This window comes from Equus asinus, chromosome 18, assembly GCF_041296235.1.
Source record: "Equus asinus isolate D_3611 breed Donkey chromosome 18, EquAss-T2T_v2, whole genome shotgun sequence".
Classification (NCBI taxonomy): domain Eukaryota; kingdom Metazoa; phylum Chordata; class Mammalia; order Perissodactyla; family Equidae; genus Equus; species Equus asinus.
This window is the reverse complement of record NC_091807.1, coordinates 39,901,453-39,914,112: the sequence shown is the minus strand read 5'-3', so window position 1 is coordinate 39,914,112 and position 12,660 is coordinate 39,901,453. Positions and strand designations below refer to the sequence as shown.

At 52.0% G+C, this 12,660-nt stretch overlaps 1 protein-coding gene across 2 annotated transcripts in view; it reads right to left on the bottom strand.

Moving 5' to 3' along the window:
* Positions 1 to 1,631: 1,631 nt before the first annotated feature.
* Positions 1,632 to 12,660, bottom strand: part of GATD3 (glutamine amidotransferase class 1 domain containing 3) — a 56,722-nt gene continuing 45,693 nt past the window's right edge. The window contains exons 6-7 of one of the 2 annotated variants that reach the window (XR_011495437.1): positions 5,664 to 6,055; positions 1,632 to 2,791 (exon numbers count right to left, since the gene is read on the bottom strand). Coding sequence is in view for 1 of the 2 variants with exons in the window: in XM_044751019.2 (XP_044606954.1) it covers positions 5,878 to 6,055 (178 nt within the window). In the remaining variant the exon portion in view is untranslated. Of the gene's footprint in view, positions 6,056 to 12,660 lie in introns of both variants that reach the window. The other variant, XM_044751019.2, reaches the window with a different exon arrangement.

The window sequence follows — 12,660 nt, the reverse complement described above, 5'->3', positions numbered from 1 at the left end:
AGAGTCTGTCTTCATTCTGGAGTTTAGGGCCCCAGTGTGAGGTCAGGAAGTCCCACTGGATCCTTATCATCTTGTTCTTGAAGACAGCAGGTGACCAAGGGCCGCCCGGTGACACATAGGAGAGAGACCAAGATAAAGAGGAAAATAAGGACCCTGAAGGCAACAGGGAAGTCGAGGAACGAGGAGAATTAGCCAACACACGGCACCTGCTAGTAACATCTTAGAGAAGAGGCCGCCTCCATAAAGTAGGACCCAGGACAAGAAAAAGCTTCCAGAAAATTAAAATGAAGTCACTACTAAAAATTCAACAGCAGAGGTTGGAGGTAAAGGGGAGGAAGGTCTCTCTGAAAGTAGAAAAAGGAGATGGAAAATAAGGAAGAAAGGACAGGAGACACGGAGGATTGGAGGATCGTGGAGGAGCTTGGAGGACGTTGGCTAATGAGAATTCCAGCATGAGAAAAACGGAGGGAGGAAGTTATCAAAGGTATAGCAGAGGAGAATTTCTCCAGAAAAATGAACGGTAATAATAATAACCCCACTAGATGCATCACTGTGAATTTCAGAGCATCGAGGATTAAAAAGGAGATCCTAAGAGATTTTTGAGAAACAAAATACATGTCACCCACAGAGGAGCGAGAACGAAACTGTCAGCTGACTTCCCATCAGCAGCTCGAGATGCTGGAGGGCAGCAGAGCGGGGCCTCCAGACGCTGGCAGAAGTTATTTCTGCCGAGAATTTATCGCTGACCAAACTGCCCATCAGGTGTGAGGGTGGAGAAAGATGTTTTTAGGCTTGGAAAGACTCAGAAGAGGTCCTGCCCACACGCCTTTTCTTGGGACGCTCCTTGAGGACGTGCTTCAGGAAAATGAGGAGATAAACCAAGAAAGAAGAAGACGTGGGTCCCTGAAGCAGTCTCTCCAGCTCATGGGGACAGTGACAGGAAATCCAAGGTAACTTGCTTCCAGCAGGCCTAGAGGGCAGCCGGTCCACACTGGAGCCAGAGTATGGAGGGCTCTGGAAAGGAAATCCCTGGGGAAAACGATAGGGTGCCTGATGTTATGGGTTGCATTGTGCCCGCAAAAAAGCTATGTCCAAGTCTTAGCCCCCGTCCCTGTGAATGTGGCTTTGTTTGGAATAGAGTCTTCGCGGATGGTATCAAATTAAGGTGAGGCGTTATGGTCGGGGTGAGCTCTAACCCAACAGGGCTGTGCCCTTGTAAGAAGAGACAGATAGACACAGAGAGAACACGGTGTGATGACAGAGGCAGAGGTTGGGGAAATGTGGCTACAGGCCAAGGAACTCCCAAGAGAGTCGGCAATGGTCAGAAGCTGGAAGAGGCAAGGAAAGACCCTCCCCTTGAGCCTCAGGAGAGCACAGCCCTGTCGACATATTCATTTCAGACTCTGGCCTCCAGACTGGGAGAGAATAAATTTCTGTCATTTTAAGCCATGTAGTTTGTGTTACCTTGTTACAGCAGCCACAGGAAACTAATACACTTGACACGATGGAAAGTGGGAAAAAACGAGGATATGATTAAAATAGTGTAAGAAAAAAAAAGAGAGGCGCGTAGAAAGGCCAGGAAAAATGTAAAGCACTATGAGAAAAGAAACTACTCAAAGTACACCACTGGCTTTGCTCTAGGCTGCATTTATTCCATCAAAATACCATAAACACTGTTTGTTGATTAAAACTCACGATATTGAGAAGGTGAAGAGGAGAAATTAGGCTGTAAAAGAGCTAAAATCTACCCATTCATAACAAGAAGTCAGTAAATAAGGTCTAAAAATGGTATCACCCAGGTGGCATGTTCCCTGTGCCGTGGTTGGGGGTGATGCCCTCATGCACTCCCAACAGTGTGTCCTCAGAGGGCCCACGCCTCCTCCAGGCCCTGTGTAGCCCCCTAACGCGTCAGAGGGGTGCCTTAGTGCATGGTCAGCAGAGTCCCCAGCTGTGCATCCTTTTATTTATTTAGTTACTGATTATTTGAGGAAGATCAGCCCCGAGCTAACATCTGCTGCCAATCCTCCTCTTTTTGCTGAGGAAGACTGGCCCTGCGGTAACATCTGTGACCATCTTCCTCTACTTTATATGTGGGACGCCTTCTACAGCATGGCTAGAGGAATGGTGTGTAGGTCCACACCCGGGATCCGAACCCATGAACCTCAGGCCACTGAAGTGGAGTGCGTGGACTTGACACCTGTGCCACCAGGCTGGCCCCTGTCCAAATCTTTTATAAAATGACACCAAGGGGTTACCAGGGGCTGGTGGGTAGGGGAAATGGGGAGACGTTGGTCCAAATGTACAAACTTCCAGTTATAAGATGAGTAAGTTCTGGGCTATAACGTACAGCGCGGCGACTATAGTTAACAATGCCCTATTGTGTTCTTGAAAGTGCCTAAGAGAGTAGACCCTTAATGTTCTCATCACAAGAAAGAAATGCCAATCATGTGACGTCACGGAGTGTGAGCTAACACGATGGGGGGGATCATTTTAGAATAAATAAATGTCTCGAATCAACACGGTGTACACCTTAAACTCATACAATGCCTGTGTCAATTGTATCTCAATAAAGCTGGGGAAAAAAATAAAAATAAAAATGTCACACCATAAAAAAAAATGACATTGACTATCTCAGACCGAAATAAGGTGTTTATGCTGCTTCTCCGATGAATGGATCAGGAGCCCGCCGCAAAGTTTCATTTCTATTTGGCCAGCAAGAGCGTCCGTTTCACGCATTTCTATTCATTCGGCCAGCAAGAGCGTCCATTTCACGAAAGCCGGTTCGCGGGTTCTTCTTGGCAGACACATTTCACAGAAAAGAACAAAGGATGGTTACACGACCACTGTCAGACTAAATTAAAATGAAACAAGTAAACAGAGGCCTCCCACCAGGCTGAGCGGCCTTGGGCTCCAGGGCGGGCGGACGGACGGTCTCCCGGTTGCGGAGAATCTCATTTCTCATCAAAATTCATACAAAATGTGCATTTTGTCAGGAGCTGGGCTCTCTCTAGAAGGGCGTCTAAAGGACGGCACGAGAAGTAACGTTCTGCCCCAGGCCTAGTCTGGGGACGTTTTCTTTCTCAACAGTCTGTGTGAAATTTTCATATTTATTTTCTAGGCTACCATGGATTAATTTTGTTTTTCTTGTAAGAAGCAGGAGGAATGGTAACAATTAAACCCAATCTCACCACAAAAAACAGCATTCCAAGGGAATTTCACATTCTACAAGAAAAAAAAAGCCATCAGTGGAACTTGGGTTGACTTCGCTCCATGGCATGAACACCCTCGGCTCCTGGTGCTGCTGACGGAGTCGCTCCCCGTGTGAGCAGGACGCCCGCCCACCTTGGGGAGCACCTCTGCAGGTTTAGAGAGGATGAGAATGTTACAGATCTGGGCGCCTCTTCCAGGGGTCAGGGCTCCCCAAGCCTCCTCATGGTCCTGACTCGGGGTGCAGAGCATCCTGCATCATGTTGGTTTCATTTTCTGGGGACTCCCCCAACCCCAACCACATGAAGGCAGACAGGAAGGAAAGGGGGGGCTTCTCCTCCTTCAGTTCTCCTCGCCCCCCACCCATGCTGCCCACGTCGCGCAGTCTCCAAGTGTTTCTGGAGTGACCGTTCCGCCACACCAGAAGCCAGCAGGAGCCCATTTTTCTTGGACACTCAGAGTCCAGCTGCGAGGGCGTGGATAGATGTGTTTATGCTGCAGCTGCCAGCAAGAACACAATGTTGAAACATCCCTAACAATGCAACTAAAATGGAGATAGATCATCTTACTCTTTTAAGTGGCAACATAAATATCAGCGTCAAGTTTCTGGATGGAGGCCTCTCCATTTGTTAAGATGTATTTGCAGCTGTTTATTAGGATACTACTTAAATCATTCTTTCTATTTGGCTTTTCTTAAATGTAATACACAAATATCTTCGTTCTCACACTGCTTAAGCGTGTTTCATGGAAATTTTGATGACAGTGCATTAGTTTCTACTGTTGCTCTAATATATTATCAAAATGTAGTGGCTTAAAACAGCACAAAGGTCCCAACCATCACCCAGTTCTGGAGGTCAGACGTCCGTCCGGCGTCAATGTCAGTGGCCTAAATGAGGGGTCAGCAGGCTGCCTTCCTCCTGGAGGATCTGTTTCCTGCCTTTTCCAGTCTCCAGAGGCACCATGTTCCTTGGCTCATGCCTCTCCCTCCATCCTCAAAGCCAGCAGCGTACCATCTCTGGCCTCTGCCTCCATCATCACGTCTTGTCTCTCTGGCTCTGACTCTCCCTCCTCCTTCTTATAATGATGACCCTGGGCCCCCCAGACGATCCAGGATCATCCCCCCATCCAGATCCTTAGTTCAGTCCCGTCGGCCACGTCCCTTTTACCCTGTAAGGTAACACAGTCCCAGGTCCCAGGGATCAGGGTGTGGACACCTCTGCGGGCTGTTACTCAGCCTATTACAACCAGATTTTGTGCGAGTTTGCAGCAAACCTCTCCAGTTAAACAGAAAAGTATTTGAAGATGAAAAAAACACAAAGACTAGCAGAGGGGACCCTGGAAACAACAGCCAAAGGAGCTGGAGGTGGCATCTCAGTGGGCCGGCGCCGGAGCGGGAGGCGGGGGCAACGGGAGCGTCTTTTCTCTGTAAGCCCTACAGATTCCTTTGTGGTTGTGTTTTCGTTTTACGAGTAAGCGCAGTTGTTATTTAATAACACCTCTAAGGAGGAGGGGAGGAAGAGAAGCAGCACCACGCCAGGTTCCCTGTGCTGGGATGCGGGACGCAGGCAGTGGGTACAGGAGATGCATCCACACCTAATGCCCTGTGACACAGGTGATCATGCGGTGGAGGAGGCTGAACCACCGGCCAGGAGAACCCGGGGGGACAAGGGGCAGGAGAGGGGGGCTCTCTGGGCCAGCGGCCTTTCATCTGAGGGCACAGAAGTACAGAACACTTTCCCAGGGGCACAGGTAGGAAGCAGGTGCCAGAGCTCCAACTTTCACATTCTGGAGAAGACTAGAGTGGTCCCTGCCCCTGTCCCCAGCGTCTCTGGCCGGCCCGCATGCGTGCCCACTAAGAGCGAACCTGGCTGTGGACCACGCGTGGTCTGAGCTCCCGAGGTGCCGAGGGAGGTGGTGGGAGGGCCCAGGATGCTCTGGGCCAGGGAGCCAGACCCCGGGGGAGCCCGAGTCACGGCAAAGAGAGGGCAGCACACACACTAACTGCACACGCAGAGGGGGCACCTTCTCAGCTGTTCCCGGTGCCCCTCCAAGGGTGTGGCTCAGGCCAGGAGGAAAAGCGCGACGGCCCAGCTGGCCAGAGGCTCTGCTGCCCGCAGGTGCGGGGCGACATCTCCTGCATGGCCACCTCTTCAAGCCGTCCTGGACAGAGTCATGTTTTCTACACCCTGCCAGCAAAACGAACCTGCCCTCCCTCTCGCCCCGGGTTCCGGACCAGCAAAGTCCTTTCTATTCACTCAATACACAGGGAAGTTTGACCTTAGTGGTGAATGGACTCCGCCATGTTGTACCTGATCCATACTTGCTTCTTATTTAACAATTCCCCAAGGCTGAACTCCGGAGGTCAGTTCACTCACAACACGCACACACAAACACACACTCATTCGTGCATGCACTCACACACGCTCACACGCATGTATCCACACACTCACACTCACCAGGGAACACGGGCCTTCCACCGCTCCCTGCTCTCACAAAGAGCTCGCCCTTTTAGCTCCGCACGCAGCGCACTGCCGACAGCCGAGCGCGGGCACAGGGCGTGTGGCCTGAGCCGGCGCTGCCAGTTTGTCTCGAAGGCAGGCGTCCCACACAGGATCTCCCTGGTTTCCATCTCGGCAGCGGCTGGGGTCTCCTACGGCACAGGATCCGCGTTTACACCACGGCTTCCGTCAGCTTCTTTTGAGATCGTATTAGCACGTGTCCAGGAACCGAGCAACGGAACCCGGCTGTTTGACAGAACGTGTGCTTGGTTGACCGGTGTGACGGGAGAGACGGCTGCCTGGCGGGAGTTCTGCTCTCATGGGGCACACCACAGCTGCAGATCCACGTTCTTTGACAAAAACACATTTGCAGCACATAAGAAGCAGAGAAACTCAACAGAGAAATGTGTCATGAAGTGAACGAGACTTCTGAAATGCCCCCACCCTTTTGTGAAGAGGAGGTTACACTGGTGGCCTCTAAATGCAAGAGTGATCTGGAAAAACCAGTGGCCACCCCAGAGTCGCGGTAAAGCCTTGTGGTCAGCTTCCCAGGAATTAAGAAGACAGGGAGGTCCGCGGCCACTGAAGGGTCCTTCTGTCAGTCAGGAGGTCCCCGGGGCACCAACAAGGAAGCAGGGCCTGACCCGGGTGGCACCCGGCAGAGCCTCGATCGCCTGTCCTGTGACTTTGGGCACTTATCTAGGAAAGAATTCAGACATTTAAGTTTTCAATTTTTCACTGCTACAAAGCCCTTCCCTCCTCGTGCGTAAAACGAAAGACAGGAGCAGAATCGACGCTGAGCTCTGCGTCCTTCTAGCAACCAGAAAGCTCGTCCTCGGAATCACGACCGGCCGGCCCGTGAGAGAAACGGCCTCACCCGCCCACCGGGTCAGGAGACGCTTCCCCAGACAATCAGACGCTCACGTGCAGGAACGACCTATCTAACGATAACATGTCGGGTGTCTTCATCAGACATGTATTAATTATTGTCACACCCACAATACAGAAAAGAACTGTTAGCGCTGAAAATGTCATGGTCACAGCAAACAAAAGAGACTTTGGTTTTCCATTGATAGAGAAGTTTTGCTGCAGAAAAGTAAGAAGGTGGTGAGGAAAAGACCTTCAAACATAAAAATCCGTGAGGAGGAACTTCCTCAGGATGACGTGAATGAAAATGAAACCTTAAGAGAAAAAAGGGAAGATACAAAATTTCCATCTATTATAGAAGAGGTTGCTGCTGTATGTTTCAAACGGGTGATGGTGGGTGTCAAATGGATACAGAACTTGAATACACTTCAGAGAATGACTTCAGTTATTTTTTATGTTGATTTTTATAATATGTCAGAATTATATCCTTTGCAACTACTTAAACTTATGATGAGAAATTTGCAAGAGTGAATTTACACGTGCGGCGGCCAGACCATAAGTACAGCGAGGGCTCTGACCGCCCGCCTCCAGGAATCGGGCTGGGGAAGTCACGCTGGTGGGAAGCCAGTCTGCCGTCTCTCATGACTGTCCAGCCCTCATAACAATTGGCCCCGAGTGGCCAGGACTCCATCCATATCTGCCAGCTTCCCCGCATTTTGTTCCCGCTTCTAACTCAGGACCAGGCAGGGGAGCCAGACATGCTCCCTAACCAGTCACACAGGACGCCCCACTCCTAGCCCTCGCCCACAGCTTCCCTGGGCCCCGGGCCCACCAGAGCCCACCTGAATCTCCTTTTCCCCCACCAGGCTGTCCCCCTGTGCCGGCCTGTGAGCCCCCGTGAGGACAGTGAGGGAGGCCGAGCCTGCCGTGATGGCAAACTGAATAAATAGCCTTTGATTTGGGTGGTCTTTGTTTCCTTCCACAGTTGTTCACTTAAACGTGTGCTGGGGCCACGGGGCTTCTCAGAATTTGCTTAGGGGCGTGGGAACCACAGTGCGGCGAGACCACTGGCCTGGGAAAGACAGCGAGGGGCCGTGCAGGCTGAGGAAGGGCTGGTGGGGACAGTGGGGACGGGGCACCAGAGACGGGGCCAGGTGAGCGGTAGCCACATGGACATGCTGGGCGGCTTCAGCCCCAAACTGCATCCTGTGGGCAGATGGGGCTGCAGAAGGGCTCATGGGGAGGTGACACGATCAGGTACCTGCAGCAGCATGGGGGCCGGACGGGACCTGGAGACACAGGAGGTAGCAGCCCGCTGAGCCGGGGTGACGTTTACCCCTCACCCCGCAGCCTCCAGGCTTATCCTGGAGGCCTGAGGCCAGTCTCCCGCCCCAGGGAAGCCCGAGAGAACATTTCTCCATATCCTGCCTTGCCCCCTGGCGGCTCCTCCCGGCCGAGCTGAGGCGCCCTGCCATCCTCGGAATAACCTCTAGTGTATCTTTACCACCAACCCCCAGGGGGTCTCTGGGAGCTCTGTCCCACCATCGTTCAGCACCTCATCTGTTTCACAGCCTCTGCCAGGTGACACATTGGTATCCTCTCTCAAGATAAATCTAGCCTCTCGAATTCTACCATTAGTTATTCTTTCCTTTGGGCTGTTGTATTAGTCAGTGTTTGCAGCAGCAACAAACAGCCCCAGTATCTCAGAGGCTTCCCAGGTTAACGGTGTGCTCCCAGCTTATGTTATATTACGTGAGGACTGTGAGTCCCTTATGGTTCTGCTGGGCTTGGCTGGACCCAGAGGGCTTGGCCGGCTCCGTGCGACCTCTCATTCCAGGACCATCTGGGCGTCGTTCTCACAGTGGACGGCCAGAGCAGGAAGGGAGAACCAAACACAGTGATGTTTTGGCTGGGATGTAGCTATCTCCCACTGGCCAAAGCAAGTCGCTGGCTCGAGCTCAGCAGCAGTGGGTTCAGGGAACATGGCCGGGCAGGGGCAAGGGACACGCTGCCCCTGCTGTGCCCACCCCTCCTCCTGCCATGTCCATCTTCTCTCAAATCATGTCCACGTCCCTCCCAACTGAGCATGGATCATGGTGTGGGTCATTCCTTCCTGCCCACCCACCAGCAAAACAGCAACAATGGGACGCACGAAAATGGCCAGGGGGAGTGGACGAGACAGAAAGGGCAGTGCGGGGAAGGCGAGGCCCCGGGGAACAGCCAGCAGCTTCCTTGTTGTTGCTGACCTTGTTGCCCTGTCCTGGAGTGACCCTGAGAGGAGCTGCCCCATCGGGCAGTCAGACAGGAGCGGAGCCCCTCAGGTCTGGATCTGCCTGGGGAGGGACATTCTCCCGCAGGCCTGACGGGCCACCGAGGCCAGGGGAGGCGCCCTTAGGATGTCAGTCCCACGTCCTGGGGTGGGAGGGAGACCAGGAGTCAGTAGGAGCCGACCGTGGACCATGCTGGGACAGCTCCCTTCCTCTCTGGGGTTTTCCTGGGACTGTCGGCAGACAGAAGAGAAACCCTAGTGCTGCTTCGGACGCTCTCTGCAGGACGCCCTGTCTGCACACCAAGCCCGGTGACCCCTGGGCCCTGACCTGCAATGTGCTGGCTTGTGCATCCGATGAGGCCCCTAGGGGAACCAAGGTCATGCCCTGCAGCTGCTGGAAGTTTCCAGAAGAGCAGCCTGGTGGGCGGGGAGGGCAGAGGGCAGAGGGCGGTGGGCCAGGCAGCTGGGGCAGAACCTGGGTTCCCTGAGGCTGTGAGCAAAGCGGCTGTCACCTTCCCCAGTGTGCCCTATGCCCGGCCACCACCATGTGTGGTGGGACTGAACCGAGCCAGGTGGGGAATGAGGAACCCCCCGTGCGGCCCGACTGAGTCTGTACAGCTGGCCATGCCCCGCGGCCCCCAGATGTGGCTCCACCCCACTGGGAAGCCACTGCTGGATTTCTGGCTCCTCGTACCTCGTCCATCACAGATGAGAGGGAACTGCGTGTGGCTCTCAGCCTTTTTAAACAAGGCCATCTTCCCCCATCTTTGTCATCTTCCTGATGTCCCGGATCACAGACTTTCTTTGCGTGTGAATTACAAGAGTCGGGTGGGTGGGTCCCGTCTGACTTGGCAGTAAACATGCAGGTGCCCAATGTGAGCACGGCTCGGCTCTACCTGGGTGTGCATGGTCTATGCTGGCCCCCCGCCCCAGCCCCACCCTTGTCCCAGGTCCCACTGGGGATTCGTGTGCCCCAAGTGTCACCAGCAGTTGATGGGGACAAGGAGGATGGCAGGTAGAGCGCTTATCCTCAAGATGTTTCCAGCCCAGCGAAGAAAATGGGGGCCCAACACCCCAACACAGCTGACGAGCTGCCTGGCCAGGAGGGAGAGAAGACGGAAGGACAGCTGAGAGTAGCCGTACACCAAGTCCACACACGTGGGCACAGACACCCTCACACGTGAAGACTGGGGAGAAGCATGATGTGAGTCGACGGAGAGAGAGGCTCACAGGGCCACCTGGTGGGGGCACGCAAGCCCGTTCCCAAGGCCAGCAAGCGCCGAGCCCCCTCTGGCGGATGCTGACCACAGTGAGAGGACAGGGCGGATGGGCAGTGCTGCTGGCTATGTGGACATATGGCCAGGGGACAGAGGTCAGGCAGGAAGGGCAGGGGGGCAGCCTCGAGACGGCCGAGACTGGGTGACCCGACAGTGACAACAGGCCAGAATTCACACACGCGCCCGTTTCTCACGTCGCCGTTGAGCACGCTGGGAGCCAAGGTACCGTGGCAGACGAGGCACCTTCTACATTGTCAGATTTCCGTCTGCGTGTGGATTTCCATAGTTTTAGCTGAGATTCATTGAGTGGTTCAGATGTCCTGGTCTGTTTCTCAGTGTGTTTACTTGCAAAGCCAAGCCAAGCTTGAACAAATGGCCTCAATTAAACATTCACTCTGTCTCCAGCTCCACAGCCCGCCAGAAACACAGCAAAACGAAAACAGGACAAGCTCCAGCGAGAAAGCACGGTTACCTCTTCTTGAGAAAGCTCACCAACCTCTCCACAGGCACAAGATTGATGCTGCAGCCTCGCCTCACCCTGTGTACAAAAATTAACTCAAACTGGACCAAAGACCTAAACGTGAGAGCTAAAACTATAAAACTCTTAAAAGAAAGCATAGATGCGGGGCTGGCCCGGTGGCGCAGTGGTGAAGTTCGCACGTTCTGTTTTGCTGGTTCAGATCCCGGGTGCGGACCTATGCCCTGCTTGTCAAGCCATGCTGTGGCAGGCGTCCCACATATAAAGTGGAAGAAGATGGGCACGGATGTTAGCTCAGGGCCAGTCTTCCTCAGCAAAAAGAGGAGGACTGGCAGCAGATGTTTGCTCAGGGCTAATCTTCCTCAAAAAAGAAAAAAAAAAAAGCATAGATTAAAAGCTTCTTGACAGTGGATTGGGCAATGATTTCCTGGATATGACACCAAAACCACAAGCCATAAAAGAAAAAAATAGATAAATCGGACTACATCAAAATTAAAAACTTTTGTGCATCAAGGACCCTATCAACAGACTGAAGAGGCAACCCTCAGAAAAAGAAAACTTGTGCAAATCATATGCCTGGTGAGGGGTTAATATCTAGACTCAACAGAGAACTCCTCCAACTCAACAACAACAAGGCAAACCCCCTTGATTTTAAAATGGACAAAGGACTTGAATAGAAATTTCTCCAAAGAAAATGTAAAAATTGGCAACAAGCATATGAAAAGATACTCACCATCGTTAATCATTAGGGAAATTCAAACCAAAACCATGATGAGCTATCATCTCATACCCATGAGGATGGCTATTATTGAAACAAGAACAACAAACAAAAAGAAAGTGCTGGCAAGGATGTGGAATAATTGGCAGCCTGTGTGCTGTTGGTGGGAACGTAGAATAGCACAGCTGCCGTGGAGAACAGGACGGAGGTTCCCAGAGTTAAACAGAGAACCACCACACGACCCAGCCATTCCACTTCTGGGTGTGCCCTCGAAACAAGTGAAAGGGGACACTTGAATAGATATTTGTACACCCATGTTCACAGCAGCACTGTCCACAAAGCCAAAACGTGGAAGGAATCAACTCAGATGGCCATCAACTGGTGATGGGATAAACAAAGTGTGTCCATCCATATCATGGGATGTCAGCCTGAAAAAGGAAGGACGTTCTGACACCTGCCACAGCGTGGACGACCCTTGAGGACATCATGCTGAGTGAAGTAAGCCAGTCACAGAAAGACACAGACTGTCTGATCCCACTCCTCTGAGGCCCCCAGAGGAGTCACATTCACAGAGATAGGAAGCAGAACGGTGGGTGCTGGGGGCTGGGGGAGGGGGCTGGGGGGTCAGTGCTTACTGGGGACAGAGTTCCAGTTTGGGAAGGTGGAAAGGCCCTGGAGACGGACGGTGGTGATGGTTACACAATGTGAATGGACTTAATGCCACCAAACTGCACAACCGAAAACGGTTAAAATGGCAAATTTCATGTTACGTATGTTCCACACAATTAAAAAAATAAAGAGCCTAAAGCATAACCACATATATTTTCATAATAAAAACGTGAAGGTTTACAGCTCATTAAATTTTTTAGATATATCAAAGTTAGCATTAAACTAAACTGTGTTGAAACAAAAAAATTTAATAGAAACAATGCATGATATCAAACTTTTTGTTTTTGTTATCTTTAAAGTCATATCCTACATTATTTCTATTAGAGTTGTGATTTTTTTTTTTTTTGAGGAAGATTAGCCCTGAGCTAACATCTGCTGCCAATCCTCCTCTTTTTGCTGAGGGAGACTGGCCCTGCGCTAACATCCGTGCCATCTTCCTCTACTTTATATGTGGGACGCCTACCACAGCATGGCTTGATGAGCAGTGCCCTGTCCGCACCCGGGATCCAAACCAGTGAACCCCGGGCTGCCCAGAAGTGGAACACGCGCACTTAGCCGCTGCGCCATCAGGCCGGCCCCTAGAGTTGTGATTTTAAGCTGAAAGATGTTAAATAATTTAAGTTTGTAAAACAGTATTAGAATGCGTAAGTGAATTTGATGTGTTAAAAGCTTAATTT